This window comes from Acartia tonsa, chromosome 1 (assembly GCF_053477335.1).
Source record: "Acartia tonsa isolate MP-2025a chromosome 1, ASM5347733v1, whole genome shotgun sequence".
Lineage (NCBI taxonomy): Eukaryota > Metazoa > Arthropoda > Copepoda > Calanoida > Acartiidae > Acartia > Acartia tonsa.
Genome location: NC_137260.1, coordinates 49,562,257 through 49,580,320, shown reverse-complemented (window position 1 = coordinate 49,580,320; position 18,064 = coordinate 49,562,257). Strand labels below are relative to the sequence as shown.

The 18,064-nt window shown below is 30.7% G+C and overlaps 1 protein-coding gene and 1 long non-coding RNA gene across 2 annotated transcripts in view; both read right to left on the bottom strand.

Annotated features, from left to right (window-relative positions):
• Window positions 1-1,931: 1,931 nt before the first annotated feature.
• On the bottom strand, window positions 1,932-4,434 carry LOC145322812 (uncharacterized). The gene is made up of 2 exons (XR_013880811.1): window positions 4,354-4,434; window positions 1,932-2,325 (listed from the first exon to the last, which is right to left on the bottom strand). It is a non-coding gene; the product is annotated as an uncharacterized LOC145322812 (long non-coding RNA).
• A 912-nt stretch (window positions 4,435-5,346) lies between these two features.
• Window positions 5,347-18,064, bottom strand: part of LOC145327893 (FMRFamide receptor-like) — a 28,757-nt gene continuing 16,039 nt past the window's right edge. Inside the window, exons 6-11 of the mRNA XM_080171426.1 lie at window positions 14,143-14,256; window positions 12,262-12,337; window positions 10,296-10,363; window positions 7,674-7,817; window positions 5,803-5,928; window positions 5,347-5,412 (exon numbers count right to left, since the gene is read on the bottom strand). Coding sequence (XP_080027552.1) covers window positions 5,347-5,412; window positions 5,803-5,928; window positions 7,674-7,817; window positions 10,296-10,363; window positions 12,262-12,337; window positions 14,143-14,256 — 594 coding nt within the window. The remainder of the gene's footprint in view (window positions 5,413-5,802; window positions 5,929-7,673; window positions 7,818-10,295; window positions 10,364-12,261; window positions 12,338-14,142; window positions 14,257-18,064) is intronic.

Genomic DNA, 18,064 nt, shown 5'->3' with positions numbered 1-18,064 from the left:
TATAATAAATATATTTATAATTTAGCAATAGTATATACAAGTGAAGGTACTAATTCTATGATCTGATTGCTGGTTAAGTATGAAATTACATGTATTTTATATATACTCTATATAATATATACACTTCTAAATTCTTTGTACAAATGCTTTTGACAGAGATAGAGGGATAGGACAATTATATATTATTAAATCTTCAATTAAATTTGATTTTTCTTTTAAAAATTTAAAATTTTTAAAAGTACGGATAATGTTATTTTGTTATCTATTTTTCTTTAACCCAAGATTTTCAAGCTAGCCAATGACAGAATGAGTGTATGTTTAGTTTATGTGGATGAATCATTTTAAGTCCATTCTCCCCTCCCTCCTTTATCTCTGGTTTTGTGTCATTTCTTTGTATAAAGACTCCAATTCATATTTTTTAAGTTTAATGTAAACAGGTCCATTATTTGATAAAGTCGGGCGTAGACACACTTCAACCCCCCTTATATTTAAACAAATGGAAAATTATAAAATTTAACTTTAATTCTACTTATTAGAAATTCTTAAAATATATTTTTTATAATTAGATAATTAATAATGATAATCAAAAGGGTGCATTTTAAACTTAATTGGTGTCCTTTAAGCATACTTCATTGTTTGTGGAATGTTAGAAATTTTGAAAAAGTGATAATAATTTCAACCACTTAATTTTTCCAGAAGAATATATAAAATATTTAGAAAAAATGATTTTCAAAAATTGAACATATTTCTTTTCATATAGAATAAGTAATAAATTACTTGATATTTCTTAATTAAGCATCTACAATATTTACAAATCACTAATAGACATTTCAATAACAATATACTATAAGAATGTTTCTGAAAGTTTCCCCATCAATTTAAAAGTTGATTTTAAAAAATAGATTTTTATCCATACTCTACATATACAGGAAAGGTGTACAAAACCCCAACATCAAAAGTTAGGTAAAATGTAATTTTAATGCTTATTTTTTCCACATTGCAATCACTGTTCAACGTATTCATAAGGGGTTTTGAATCAGGAATAAGGTATAGCAAACAAGCAAAATAAATCTAGAATAATATTTTGGGGGCAGGTACGAAGGTTGTCATTACTATATCTAGTTTTGATTAACCTATGCTATCTTGCTTTTTCCCAATTGTATGCTGATACAGGGATCTAAAGGGATAAGACAATGGCCGATTAATTGATGTATTTAGGATACAGGGATCTAAAGGGATAAGACAATGGCCGATTAATTGATGTATTTAGAATACAATAAATGGTTGAAACGTTGGGACGCCCAACTTAATGAACAACCAATCAAAATCCAATAAAAGTCCCAAAGCCAACTAATAAGAAAATGTTATTGTAAACTTTGGGGACTAGTGTAATAAACAGCCCAATGTCCCATCCCTTCCTAATGCTAACACCTTTCAAGTATAATAAATAACCTAATATTCTGAAGAAACTTTCAGAAGCACTCAGCATGTTAATATTTACAGGTACGAACAATGACTGTTTATTATTACAAAATGTTTGTAACTAACTTTTTTTTAGAACACAGTAATAGTGTCTGACTGATTATGACGTAACAAAAAAAAATAGCCAATGAGAGGCCGTTATTGACCAATGGTAAAATTTATAGTGGCCTCTCATTGGCTAATTTTTTTTGTTACGTCATAATCAGTCAGACACTATTACTGTGTTCTTTTTTTAAAATCCTGTTTTGTACTACATATAAGAATTTGAAAAAAGTAAATAAAATGTTCCAATTTTTAAAAAATATTATAATTGTTATTGATTTTTGATCAATTATTTTGGATTTCTAAAAAATAGAATTTTTTCAAACTAATTTTATATAAAATAAAATCAGAATTTTTGTAACTTTAATAGTTACTTATCGCATGGTATTATTTATAGCTTTCCGCGGATATTAAAATGAAAAATTATAAGATTAAAACCAGTTTTGTTAACTCAAGGGCACGGGCTAACAAAACTAGTATCAATTTTATGATTTTTATTTTAGTATTTGTGGAAAATTGTCTGGGATTTTTCAGTATGGCTAAGAACCGGTTCTAAACCAGCGGGTATTAATCGCGGTTTTAAACGATACTGGAAATAATATTATCAATCTAATATTACAATATATAATCACTAACAAAACTACTTTATAACTTTGAACAATATTTTATGTATGTATTTCTTTGGATCCATATTTGAGTAATTTTTGTGAAGTTTTTTTTGGATAAATTTATAGTTGAGTATCCTTAACACCAGTTGAGGTTATATTTCCGTTGTTCATGGTTACTTCCAGATGGGTCACTCTGAAAAAATTATAATTATTTCAATTATTTGTAAATAATAAAAATGTTAACTATTCTTTAAAAATCTAGTACTGTTGTTAATGTTAATGGATCAGTATTTGACATGTAAAACTCATGCTTCTTCCTGCTGTGCATGTGTGTGTGTGTGTGTGTGTGTGCACAAAGCAACTTGAAAGTCAACTTGTGTATCCTTCTGATACATCACTATTTTTTTGAGGGGCCGGGGGACACACCCCACCCCCCTTTATCTTTGGAGGGTGGTGATAGTTATAAACCTTCCCAGGACCTCTGAGAAACTACTCTGTAAAGGATAACCATAACGGCTTCTCGGTTAGGAAGATCCTTCGGTACAGACAGACAGAGACACACACATACAGAGACATCCTGTTACATTTTTTCATAAGGATAAAACACCCTACAATATAGGCAAAACTACAAATTAACTTGTAGAGTAGCATTGGTGTTAAAAAGAAGTCGGATTTTGATTTTTAACAGAAGTATTTCTAGGAAAAGATATATAATAGAATTCCCTTAAATCTTTTCCTAAACTAATATCAATGCTATTGAAGTTTAAAGAGATATGCCTTTAGAGAAAAAGTATTTTGCTTTCAATATTTACTACAGGAAAAAACGCCATTCTACCCTAAACTAAGAGCAAGTATATAGTAAGTGTGTGTATATATCCAGTAAGATTTGTAAACGGCTGTAACAATTAAAGTAAAATATCAAGAAATTTGACCGTCTGAAATATTAAAGGTAAAATATTTTGTTATGTAGAACCCTATCCATTTTTTGATGGAAAACCTTTTATACTATTCTGATGTAAATAATGCAAAATTTTGAAAAAAAATTTATTTTATTTATATTGGCAAATTGAAAGAATCTCGAGATGAAAGAAATTCAAATTGTACATAAATTATATATTCCATATATGCTTTAGTAGAAATCAGGGTGGTATATTGGACTGTTAAGTTATTTTGGTGCTTAAATGTTTATTTCCACTCTCTCTCACATGCTGGATTAAAGCTTTTATTGGTTGGTTCAATTATCAGTGTCCAAACTTTTCAACCAATATTTTAAATCTAGAGAAGTGGTAATTTTGTTCATCATAGGGAATGCACATTAATTTATCGTCCATTATGTTTTCCCTTAAAATTCCTGACATAAATATAAAAGATTTGACTTAAATTGGTGTGTATTAATTTCCGAAAAATATATCTTATCACATTCTTAGATCCAAAAATTACCATTACAACACAAACTGGCCCTTTCCTTTTACTTCAGTTTCATTAAGTGGCGTGCACAACGTTTCATAAGATGAGGGGGGGTAAAACCATTAGGAAGTAAAAAAAGAAAAGGCCAGACCTCCCAATTTTAATTTAAAGGGGAGTGTGGGGTATGGTGTTGACACTTTCTACCGCACGCTTCTACTTTCATTAAAAAATATTTAATCTGTTTCTTATAATGTTTTTTTGCAAATATGAAACACTTTTCGGATATCACACTCTGTGGAAATTGTGGGACTCCCATAAATGATACAAAGAAAGAATGAAGACTTTTCAAAAGAGTTTTTTAATAGTATAAAATTTGGCTTTTCAAAGAACACTGTACTATGTCTGTCGCAGTCAGATAGGTTCGAGTCTTGACCACATTGCGTCGCATTATAGAATTAAATTGGTAACTTGTAATAACTACTAAGAGTAGCGGAAATGCCACATTACCCTGCACAATTAAGACTTCCAGCCAAAGGACGTGCAATCAAAGGGTTATCAAATACCCATCGAGCGCCTGAGGGCGTTACACCTAAATCCAAAGACGCACAATGCACATCATGTTCAAGATACCGTGAAGAAATAGTTATTTGTTATCCTCGAGTGAAAAAATATAAGATTGTTATGATTTTTATTTCAATATTTATGGAAAATTGTCTGTACTACGATACGATCAATAACTTTTCAGTTTGGCTAAGAACCGGTTCTAATCCAGCGGAAATGATCAGTTTCGAGGCCATACTGGAAATAGTGTTACCTTGTGCTGATTAGGTTGATGTTTGTTGCTGCAGAGATGGGGGAGTGACGTCTCTGTTGTATGGTTATCTTTCCATCTTTCTATTACCAAGTTTATTTCATAACATTTGTCAAATAAAAGGATAAGACAATGGATGATAAAATGATGTAATACATCTCTAATTATGATATACAAAATATCTCCGCCCTTCTTTCTGTAGAATAACAATTAAGATTTGATGAAAGTAACTCAAGTTTTTGTGCCAACTAATGAAAGAATGTTGTAATAAAACTTATAGTATAATTTTCCCACCCCTCGTTCCTGAATTAACCACAAAAATGTAAAGTTTTTACAATACTAAGAAACATAAATGAAGATAAAAGTCAGAACCACTAATCTTATGTTGTAACTTCTTTTGGTGCTTTCCTTCAAAGTGCCTAGCGATTAAACAATTCCCCCCTTTCCCCTAACTTTGTAGTTTTGTTTTCATCTTTTCACCTATCACTAAGGTCCTATAAATGAGGTGCAGTAACCCTGCAGGGCTACCCTGTACTCAATGTAACCTAATCTAACTTAAACTAAATAAAAAAACATGAAAACTACCCAATCTACTTTATTTTAAGTTTCAAAATAAATTCAGGGGGTTGGGGAGGGGTTCGGTGTTCGAAAAGGCATTTTGAGGATAACCGTTGTTCTTTTATTTCATTGTAAAGTCAAGGAAAAAAGAATAATTTTCCCTGTAAAATCTTTACATACAAACTGTAAAATAGATTTTTTTATTGCGAAAGCTAGATTTTAATCCGGCGTATATCTAAAACAAGATGGTTGGACAACTCAAGCTCACCTATAGACGTGTATTTTCTATATAGATCTGACATGGATCTTGAAAAAATTAAGCAAGCCGTTTTGCAAATGTTTAAAATTAGAAGCTTTCGTGTAATAAAAGTTGTCGCAAATATAGGTATTAAATAATGCATTTAGTTCACCGTTGATGTGAATTCTTTATTAAAAAAGCTATAGAAATAAACTTTCCATTAGTCCACATATTATGTTTCCAAGCACTAGACGAAATTTGAAATCCTGAAAATAAGAATTTTTAATAGGGATTTATCATTATAAAGATAGTAATAGATTTTTTGAAAATTTAAGTTTTCCTTCCCTTTTACAATAAATGTAATAATTATAGATTTTTAACCCCAAAAAACTACCTAGCCCTTGTATGGGCCCTGGGACCTTTTTTGGTCTGCTAGCAAACTGATTTCGACTCTTTTGTAGCGACTTGGCTGCGATAATATTTACGACGCTATTGGTTGATATTCAGAAACCCAATTGAAAGTCGGCACAGTGTCTCTACGGGTGGGGACATACAGTTATTTAACCCCTTCCCCCTCTTCTGTTTTAATCTAATCCTTTCACAAGTTTTTTAACGTCTGTTTTTTTTCAAAACTATCTTTTTAATAAAAAAATTACCTTAAACACATAGATAAGAATATTGATAGATGAGTTGAGCCCAATGAGCATGTGTGAGACAACAGAAAAGAATTCTTGTTTAGGTCCCCAGGCAAGCTTGTAACTGCAGGGCCATAGTTCCATAACCTGCAATTTAATTTGTTTGCAAAATCTTCAAAGTCATAAATATAATGAATATTATATAATCCAATTTCAATCTTCTTTAACAGATTTTGCTACAAAAAAGTCGAAGATGATAAAAGTCTTTCATTGCCATGTAGACAAAAAAAGGAAATAAAAGAAAAATAAGGCAAAAAATAATTCACATTCTATTGAATGAAGTTCCCCAAAAAGGCATATAAATCATAATCTATAATCACGTTTAAAACTTTGGAGTAGAACAAAAGTCAAGTTAAAACTTAATCCAATTCTTGATGCATATTATTAAAACTTTCAATCATTTATATGCATGGGATATGTGCATAATTCTTTTTCATCAATATCTGCTTAGAAACTTCGCGGAATTTTCATTCATTATAATATTTTATAAGATTGCATGTTGGATAATCCTTTTATTGCAGCGAGGCTACTCTATAAGATATTAATGTTTGTTTGTTTGTCAGTATCAATGCTGTTCAACATTATTATATCTTTTGCTGTTTGGGACTTTGTTTTAGGACTTCCATTCAAATATAAAGCAATCCAAGGGATGGTTGTCTATTAGGTGTTTAATTCACTTTACCCAAGGTCTTTGGGAGAAATAAAAAAACGGTCAGCAAACCATAAAAACATAAAACCTTGTGAGGTAATTGTTTTCATAAAACTTACACGTTCTAATATTTAATGTTTGTACCAAATATGTCAACCTGTAGTGTACAATGATATTTAAGAATGATGTAATATCTTTTTTAAAAACAAAATCATTTGTTATATTGACTTGTCATCACTTCTTCTAATATTTATATTGACATTTCAAGTGGATAGATGATAGAAAAAAGCACAAGTGAACTTATTGATTTATTGTATTTAAATTTTTTACTTTTATTTCAATTTTTGTTATATTCTAGCGGCGTCTAGAACCTTCCCGAAAATAGTTATAAGCCTTCGCTTGAACTATGAAAAGCTCAACTTTTAAAGAGAACCTTATCGTTACAGCGCATAGACGTCCAAGCTATTCTTTTTTTGGGGGGGGGGGTAAAACATTTTAAGTGGGGGGGAGGGGGTAAAATGGTAAAAAAATTTTTTACCCCCCCCAACATTTTTACCCCGGGGGTAAAATTTGATTGGGGGAGTAATTTAAATTTTCTGAAATATTTAGTATTAAAAATGCTCGCGAAGCGCGCAAAATTTTTTTATGTTAGAGATTTTTTATTTTTTTTTGGGGGGGGGGGGGTAGTCTGTTGGGGGGGGGGGGTAAATTTTGTTTACCTCCCCCAAAATTTACCCCCGGGTTAAAATTTTTGGGGGGGTAATTTAAATTTTCAGAAATATTTAGTATTAAAAATTTTTATGTTAGAGATTTTTTATTTTGGGGAGGGTATTTACCCCCCCAAAATTGTTTGGAGGGGGGGTAAATACCCCCTCCTAAATTGTTGGGGGTGCCTACGGCACCCAAGGGTAGGGGTAAATTTTTAATAGGTGGGGTAAAATGAAAAATATTTTGGGGGTCGTACGGCACCCCCAAATTCGTTGGGGGGGGGGGGGGGTAATTGGCCCATTACCCCCCCCTTTGGACGTCTATGGTTCAGCGGTTAGCTTCAGTAGATACAAATAGATATCCTGTTACTTATATTAGGATAAAAATACTATTGTTCAATGTTGTTTGTAAAAAAATAAAATAAACAAGAATTACAAGGTCCAACAGGCCCTACTGAAAAGTCCAAATAGCATACCTGGAACGCCTCGTACACATTGAGAGAGATCTTGATGGAGTGACAGACCATGAAAACAATGACAATGCCGAGGAGCAGAGCGGCCATGGTAGAGTCGCGGCGGTGCGCGTTTCCCTGGGTGATGGAGTTGTGGTGCGCATAGGCCTAAAACAAAAAAGATTAATTATGATCTTAAAATAATTATTATATAGCTTCTTATATAATATTGTAATTAAATTATAAAATTAACCAAAGATGTTTTATCATGATCTTTTAGTTTTCACGTTTCTATTTTCGTTGACCTTAAAAAAGAACAAATATTAAAAGCTTATTAAAACGCACAATGTAATGGTCTTTTCTATTTACAGATCTTAAGTAGCACATACACATTCTAACTTTCTCACCTAAATAAATAAAAAGATAAATTTAATTTTTGGACAGTTTGACTGCAAAATAGCCTTTGATATAAACTATATTTTTATCTTTAAAGTAATCACAAAAATATCAATTTATCTGAATACAGGGATCTAAAGGGTGATAAAACACAAAATTATCCCTACTGTAGATTAAAATTAGTTGTTGAACTCAACTTAATGAACATGCAAATCAAAATATTTCAATAAAAGTTTCCAAAGTTGTTACGCCAACGAATAAGGGGGGGGGGTTAAGGGGTGCCGTAGGCACCCCTAAAATTTTTATTTTCAAAATTTTACCCCCCAAATAAAAAAGCTTGGACGCCCCTGTGCTCATCTAAAAACAAAATTAAATCATGTACAAAGAAATCTTCTAATTCTTTGTGTGTGTGTATGTTTACTATGCAAAATTTGTAAAGTCAACACACAAATTGAAAATTGAAATCCAATAAGCTGGTAAAACCTGAGCCCCACAACAAACAAAAGAATGCATAATGTATACAAAAACAAGGATGAACTGAACACGCTCATATAACATAACAATAATTGTTTTAATCTCTTTAAAAATCCTAAATTTGTTTTATCATTTCTATATTCATTTATCCCATTAGATAAAGTATTAAGGTTTTTTTTTGTCTAAAGCTTAAACTTGGATAACTATAGATCCGATTGATTTCTTCATTTTAGGGAAGCCTCAAATAGGTCATGGAATGGTTTTATACTACATTTGAGATGTAAGTTTTGAGAGGGTTTTAGGCTAATTAATACCCCGCCCTATCCTGTAATTACAGATCTCCTAGATGATAGGAGCGCAGCCGTTAGTAAAATAAAAAGTGTCTAATTGATTTCATTGTATTTGTTGTTCGGAGATAAAAACTTGATGATCCTAAATTGTTTTGCGACCATGGATACAGGGAACGATAGAAGAAAAATTATAGAATTTTCTTTAAAAGCTTTTAGGCTAATAGTAGACAGAATATATTAGAATATTGGGATCATGGATAAAAAACGAAGTAGCGGATTTTGGATGTTAATGGAAGGGTTAGAGTTCCCCACAGGGGCTAGAAATAGGAGAAAAGCTACTGTGAAAATACGACGAAACCCGCTACTTCGTTTTCATGATCCAAATATTGCTTTGATTTTTATTGACTTATCCCTATATTCATGATAATAGCCGACACAATAGGTTACAAAATTGTTCTTTGTGAGTTGTTGCGAGGATATCCTACAATATTTTGTTTGGTCTGTTTATTCGTCAGTAATGCTCTTAATGTTTAGAATCATAATGTATGAAGATAAGAATAAGAAAGATCTTTAAAAAAGATTATAAAAATTTGGGTATAAAACCATCAAATTCTTAAGAATGTTAAGCAAAGAAAAAAACATTTTTCAAAGAAGTTACATGGCAAAAATTGAGATTGATTTTATTGCCTCTTTACTAAATACCTAAAAGATATAATTATTCTTGTTTGCAATCCAGTTTTTTACCAGAATTTTCTCTCAGATTATACAGAATCTAATTTATAAAAGAATAGAAAGTTTAAAACTTATTGGATTAAGATTTTATAATATACCAACAAATTATAATTAAGAAAGATTGTATTTTTCTTTATTTATTTATATTATTTTTTTTCTGAAACAGTTTTATGCGGAAGAAAAAAGTACATTTATAGTAATTAACTTTAATTGATATTGGTCTGTTGGATCTAATTAATTTCCAATTAAAGAATAAAATATATCTGTACAGTCTTATCTTTCACTTGGGATTAAAGAAAAGAAATATTTAAATTATTATTGCATGCATAACATGTTCTAAAAGTTTTAATTCTCCTAGCCAGCTATTCTATTAATTTGTAGAATGAACGATGATTTCACTCAAAGTATCTATCTACCACTAAACCTCCCCACACAGAGACGTTAATTGGGGGAGGGGGGGTGTAATAACCCACCCAACCAATATGAACTCTTTATTTTTCAATTCTTTACCCCCCCCCCTCAAAAAAAGCTTGTACGTCCTTGTCCCCACCTTTTTATATTTGAAAAAAATAATAAAAAAGGTTGCCCCAACCCTGCGGTGCTACCCTGTAGACAATATAACCTAAACCTAATATGTCTTAAAGTAATAAACAAAACAAAAAAAACGAAAAACTAAACCTCATTCCTTATATTTTATATATTTAAAACAGGTGCTTAAATATGCATTTTAATGAAAATTGCTAAAAAAACTTACCCTAGAAACTGCTCTGTAGATCAAATAGTTCAACAACATCAGAACAATTGTTGGAATCAAACCCATCACTGAAATGAAATAAATTTTAAAAAAATTTATTTAGCTAAAAACTGTAATAACTTAAATATTTTTTTCTAATGTGTTATAGCCAGTATATTACTTTAATTTAGATAACCTTTTATCCCTAAGCTTTTCTATAATGAAAGGATCGTTAATTTAGGCAAGTTTAAAATCGTCATATTATTTTCAAACTTTTCATGATCATTTTTGTACAGTACGGTTCAATAAATAGAAAGCCAAGTAACTTTATAATCTTGCGTTTAGCTTTCTTGAATTTTCTAATATGGAGAATGATTTTTCCTTAATTTTTGGAAGATTGATTCCTTACATGATTGGGCACAATCTGTATAATTAAGTCATACAATGTAAGAATGTCGATATAAGGCGTTTTTTTCGCCAGATTTCTAAATAAATTACATTGTACAGTATTAAATGCGATGTTATTAAAAGATCGTTAATTATAGATTGTTTAACCGTCCAATTTTTTAGGCTCTTTGCTATTATAGATGTTGACATCCTAGTTTTTATACAAATTAGCGGCTTCGCCCCTAGCCTCTAGGGGCTTTGCCCCAAGAGGTTATCAAAAAAAAATTAAGGCGAAATTCGTAAAAGGACCAAGGAAATCTTCAGCAAAACAAAAAAAGGACCAAGGAAATCTTAAAAAAAAAAAAAATAAAATAAATGAGGGGGGGGGGATTTTTTTGTTTTTGGGGGGGTTGTGGGTGTCCAGTAGTTATACACAAGACCAGTAGTTATATTTCCTGAAGAGTAGAATCCTATCGGTTCAGTGGTTACCGAGATCTTAAAGGACGGACGGACGGACAGACAGACAGGCAGACAGACAGACAGACGGACGGACAGACAGGCGGATAGACATCATTCTACTTTGTATTATAAATTGTGTGTATTGTGTTTGTGTGATATAAATGATGAATCTAAAATTAGGATCCTTTCTATGAAACACCGGAAATTAGTTTGCTTAACAACATCAACAAGGATGACAAACCCCAAACTGTCCAGTTTTGAGCAAGACGATTCCTGTGACGTCATATAAATAGGGAAGGGGGGAAGAAAATATCTTCCCTTTTCTCAGCTCTCTTTTGAAGAGATTTTCTTCCCCTCTTCCCTTTTTCTTTCCCAAAACTTATATGACGTAACTGGAATCGTCTTGCTGAAAACTGGACAGTTTGGGGTTTGTCACAAGGATGATCAAGTCTACATACAAAGTTGATAAGAGAGAGGACCTTTAAACATTATTTTTGTTTTTACTTTTGTATGGAATTATAAAAATTCCTTTCTTGCAGTTTTTACCTTACATTAAAATTCCAAGTCCATTACTTTTTTTATACAAATGTAGAGCATTCCTATCAGAAGTCTCTATACATCAGACTAACCAGTACACGAGAAATACTAAGTTGCTTCGCAACTTAAAAACCCAAAATAAACCTCTATGTAAACAAAATGAATCGAACGTACTTTAGCTGAGCTGTGTCTCTGTGTCAGTAACAAATGTTTTTACTGACAACTACAAATATATCTATTGACAGTTTTCTACATGTCAATCTATTCATTCAAAGCTATATATTAAAAAAAAGAATAGATAGATAAGTGAACATAAAAATTTCCTTTTTTTAAAAAAAAATTACCAAATTGATAGAAAATTAATTTTTTTGGGTCTTCTAAAAGCATAATTGAAAACATTGTTTTTAAGATGATATAAAATTACTTTATCTAATTTATAATAAGTATTATTTACGAAGCTCTTTATATTTTCTATACAAATAACGTAATACGATACAAATGACCAATACAAAGACTTTATTACGAATGGCAGGCCAGTATTTTAAATAACCAATGATAGGCCAGTAATCAATTAATTGGCAGTATAAAAAGCTTCATTATTTACCTATACAATTTGTGATTCTGGTAGAAGCTACGTAGGATGTTGAAGTATACTCTTCGTTTGTTCGGATACTGTATGACTAAAAGCAAAAATATTAATTAATAAAAAAAAATCTTAAATGGTAAAGGAATTAACTCTATTTTTTCCTGTGCGTGACAGCAATGATATTTAAACGTCAATTAGGGGCTATGAGTTGTACAAAAATATGAATATCCAATAAATATATTTATTTAGTTTTTTCCTTATGTGTTGATATGTCTGATTTGGACTTATTTGATCTGTTAAGATAACATATAAGAATATAATACATAGTTTCATTTGACATCTTGAATATGATAAGCAACATTATCAAGACTGTAGAATTCTAACTTATACCAACAATGAAATCAATTCGAAAAAAATCACGAAACCTATACATGTTTTCAGCTGTCGTTGGGGGTCAACACATAGTAAACTATACGAACTTTACCTTTTACATAAAATATAATTTTAGATTTATTTTGCTTGTTGGTTATCAAACCTAGATTACATATATAGAACCCCATCCAACCCCTTGCTGTCATGTTTTCAAGACTATATAGGCTTCAGATATAAAGGGATTATTAGAATAGAGTTGTATTTTAGACATGGTATAATTGATAGTTTGGAATACTGTCGACATGGATTAATTAAAATTTGGTGGCTGCGGCTTTTGTAAGCGGAGCAGCTAAACATTTCTGCGACTGCCGAGCTCTGATAAAATGTACTTTTAATACAGGCAGTTTGAACCAAGTATTTTGGTTTAAAGCAGTGTATGGGCCTAGTTGACACATTATTAAATAGATTACCTTATAAATCATGCCATGAATAGGCAAACCTAAATGGATTTTTCATACACAATAAGGTGTTGGGTTACACAAAATATAATGCTAGGTTAGTACACTTAATTGTAACAAATTTAGATGTACTTTCCCCCAAAAAAAGAACATAAAAGATTCTTTTCATTGGTTTTATTTTTTGTATTTGACAATTTTTATTAAGGCTTTTTAAAGCAGCACAGCTAGAGGTGAGGCTTCTATAAGCGGCGCGACTGAATCCAGCATAAGCTGTCGAATTATAATTATCAATAATGTTTTTTTCAACCTTAGGTAATTTTGTCCTAATTTTGTCCATGATTTATTGGGAAAAGTAGCCTATTGTAGTAAATATTGTCTCTTGTCTAATGTTACACAATTGCTAAAATTTGTGTAGAAAACATTGTATAAATGGAAAATATCATCTAGTTTTAATTCTATATTATGTGAAATATGAATACACTATTTATTCTCCGTTTAAAAAAAAAAAAAAATCAGGACTTTATAACTGAAATAGTATAAAATGTCACATAATCTAAATTCGGAGCCTCTATCCGCTATGGTAATTGAAAAAGTGTTTAATATATTTATATACCCCAATAATAAAAAAGTAAAGGATTTAAAGTGCATCCTGAACATGATATGAGTATTAGTAATGTAAGTATAAATTGGACATATTAGAATAATCCAAAAAGCTCTAAACACTTTTTTTCAAAGTCAAAGGATATAACTATCATAGAAACAAACCCAAACAATTGAATATATATTTAAATTCAGAGCGATAACTCTTTTGATGTCGAAGTTTCAGAACATTACTCAGAAATTCAACAACAATTCTGCGAAAATCACTGGAATGTGAAAATCCCTTCATAATTATAGAGATGCTACGCTTCTCATATTGTTCCCATTCGTTCTAGGAATAACTAGTTCATGGAACAAGTTACTACGTTTCCACATTGATGTAATTGTTACATGAGTCCTCTAAGGATTAAGTAATTATACTATGCCTTTGCCTAACATACCTATTAACCTATCAAGAAATAAAGCTTACCGTTTCATTTTTGGAATTGATGAACTGATATGTCTCAACCTCGTAGAACTTGTTGATATTGTAAAGGAAAGAAAAGAGTACGATTGGAATGATATACAGAGCACCGCCGTACATCTGAAAATTTAACAAGAACGATTATGTTCAGTTGTAAGTAATAACAAATTATTTGAGACAAATTAAATTCCCCTTGCCTTATCATAAACAAAAAATCATAATAGTTTTCTTTTTTGGTAAAGAATAGCAGAATTCCATCTACAATCTAAAATAACCTTTCATTTGTAAATCCACAATAGTATTTCCTCACTTGTTAATTGTGTTTACGGACTTACTGGCTAAGTAGAACGAATAACTGTTGAGAAGCTACGTTATATTAAATGGTCCAACATTATTAAATTTTATGATTTATCATTTCCACACCTACAATATTTCACTGGCCTTTCATTCAACTCAAAACATTTTCATTTTTTATACGGTTTTTAGAAAATAGTATTTCAAGAATGTATTGTAAGATATTCGTAAATAAGATAGCAAAGACACAAAAGAACATTAGAGACCTCGCAGTACGTGTCATAGCTTAAAAGTTTAATTTCTTGATTTTTATCATTTCAATGAAACTTTTTAACAACATTTTCATATTAATAGATGATCATTGCTCATGTATTATTTTTTTAATATCAAAACAAGCTTTTTTTGTCACAATATTTTAGCATAAAGTTTAAAAATTCTCTTTATTCCAAAACCCGGGATTTAAACTTTTGGAAGGCAAAACTTAGCATAAAAACTTTTAGAATGGATTTTCATGCTTTAAATAAATCTTTGCCCAAGTCTTTATAAATTCTTGTGCAGACCTAACTATTTAATTTTCCTAAACTTGTTTGGCTCATTCACAGAATTTTAAAGAAATTTCTTTGTATATCAAAAGTTTTACTTTTTTAATGTAAATATGTTCAGTGCAGTCTAGATGAAATACGTAGTAAATGAATATTATTAGGAATAGTAACATTACAACAAATGTAAAGGTTTTTGGCTACCAAGCTTTTTATTCATTTTATATGCACCTATCTTTTAAAGTTTTTAAAAATTAGTTTTTATACTTTTTTACAAGAAAATATTTTTACAGACCAATTTTCTAGATTTATATGAAGCGCAAAGACGAAAACCTGTGCATGCCATTGCTTAATAAATATAGTAATAATGTATAAGTAAATTAAACCTAGTATTTTTTTTGTAGATTCTGAATGAAGTATTAAAGTTAGAACATCTATAAATACTGTACAAGTCTAAATATTTTAAAATAAAATGCACGTACATAATTAGGTTAAAGGGAAAACTTAAAATTCTCAATTAGAAAAACTTGGTTAAAATGAGTTTTAGAATTGACAAAGGGTGTCTAATTGCCTTACTGCCAATTAACTTTGTTCTACTTAGTTTTATTCTCCAGGGATACAGGGTGAAGTAATTAGAGAAAATATATCTACTGCTGCTTTGTTAGTCACTGACAACAATTGAAAGAATAGGGAGAATACCTTTGCCCATAAACAGGTGTATCACATTAGCCCAATGAACAGAAAATAGAACCACATGAACTTAATAGATTAGAATATTGAAATATCTTCCTTATACCTATCCCTTCTTCCATGATTTCCAGTCCACATTCTATAGCCTGGTTACTAAGATAAAGATAATAAAGAATAATGTAAAGTAGGATAAAGGAGGATTAACTTTAGTCTCAAAAATATGAATGGACTTTATATATTATGATTTACGTTCTAGTTTTAGAAACAAAAAAAAGTATTACATACAAATTTTGTGTATATGTTTGTTCAGTAGAATCTCAGAAACTCGTGGCCCTGAAAAAATCTCCCCAAACAACAATGGGTATTTATGGAGGGTTCATCCTTTATCCACCTCTTAGAATGAAACTACAAGGGGCTAGGGATAGAGCCACTACAAAAAAAGATCCCTTTCAAGACAAAGACGAAGACGACATCCCCGTATCTAATATAAGTTTTTAAAAGTAAAATGAAATAAAATCTTTACGGAGTGGGGTGGGGGGCGGTTTACCTTGGGAGGATGGTGGCAACCTCCACAGAAATAGTTATAAACCTTCCGAGGACCTATGTATAAGAAGCTAAATTATAAAGGAGAACAATACCAGTTCATGGGTTAGCAAGATTCATCGATAGAAACAGACAGATAAACATTCTGTAATTTTGACTTAAGAATGGCGTTTGATATTTGATTGGTCCGCCTATAGTTAACTCAAGACAGAAAAATTTTATAATAAATAATCTATTATTTAAAAATATCTTTTGTCAAAACAGTTTAAACTATGTTAAAATAAAATTGTATAATCTAGAATGAACTCTATCTAAATATATTCTTAATATCAATTTCTATTCCGACAGAAAAGTGTATTTTTTGCACAGATAGCATGAGCAATGAGCATGTTATAGACTTCAGTAATATCAGGGATAAGGGGATAGGTTAATAGATGAATTGTTGTATGCCTTAAAATAGACAATGACAGAAAAATCCCCCGCTTCAATTTATTTTTAATTGCTAAATGTGATTTTTTCGTATACACGAATTTGTTTTTTTAATTAACTTTTTTTTGAAAAGATTAATCTATCACTCACATATACTTATTCCTGTAATTCTGAGTAATACATTATCTAAATTAATTCACCAAATGGTTGCTCCCTTAGGCTTTTGGGTTTTCAATTCGCGAAATTTATGTAATTTTTTATTAGTAGACTAAATCAATCTGTACTATTTACATAAAATAATCGCTTTCCGTGTGTAATTCATATCTGATATTTAGTCTCAATGACCTAATTAATAGCAAAAAAATCATAATTGATAAAATTATTAACATGGTCTTACGTAGGTTGTACTTAATCCATCTTAAAAATAAATTGTTTACAAAATTGGAACTCGTGCGTGCATTCTCAATTCTTCCATAATCTGTTTTAAAATTTTGAAATGTTTTGTTGAGAAGAGGGGATTTGTTTGAAAGGATAGTTTGAATAATGCAAAATAGTAGAAGGGTACCCACAAATTTTTGCAATGTATAAGTTCAGAATACGGACCATTTAAAAAAATTATCCTAATCAAGAAAGCCAATACTAAAAATACTTTCAAATAGCAAAATACTTGAATATCATGTATTATATCTTTCATTTAATGGTCCGGTTTCTGTACTACAGCATGACCAAATTGATAAGTATCCACATGAGAATGTGAGTTTGAGAATTTGAGAACCCAGAAGCTTTTGTTTATCCAGAACTATGTAAAGGGCAGGGCAATGGCTTCTAAAGAAAACTATTTATAAACTGTACAAAAAAATTATTTTTTACAAACAATCACAGCATGCTTTACTGTTCAAAAATAAAAGATATTTCTGTCTTAATGCCTTAATTTTATATCATTTAAGTGCTATCCCACAAAGTCCCTGTCGAGCAATGGAACTTAATTCTTTCTCTATAAACAAATGAATTGAAATAATAAATAGGCTATTTTTTCGTATGTCTAAGCCCTACGGGAGGACCTAACCCAACAAGGTGTATACCTCAGCTGTCCTAACCCTGCGAGCTACACAGTACCAAATATAAATTAAACTATTCAAATAAACAATAAAACAAAAACAACCACCACCCTTCTTTTAAATTTTGTTTCAAAAGAAGGATGAGAGGGTTCGGTGGTCAACAAGGCACTTCGGGGGATAATGCTGGTATTCTTTCAGTTATCATATCCCTCTCTTCTCTGATATCCATCTATTTTGATGTAGGTCATTATGCAGAACTATGTATCTATGTGTTCTATGTTTTCCAGACATCCATGCGGCGTAGTTTTATCTCATTTTTTTAGTAGGACTGATACTCTATAATTTTGTCTGTTAGTTTAGCTAAGTAATTGAAGA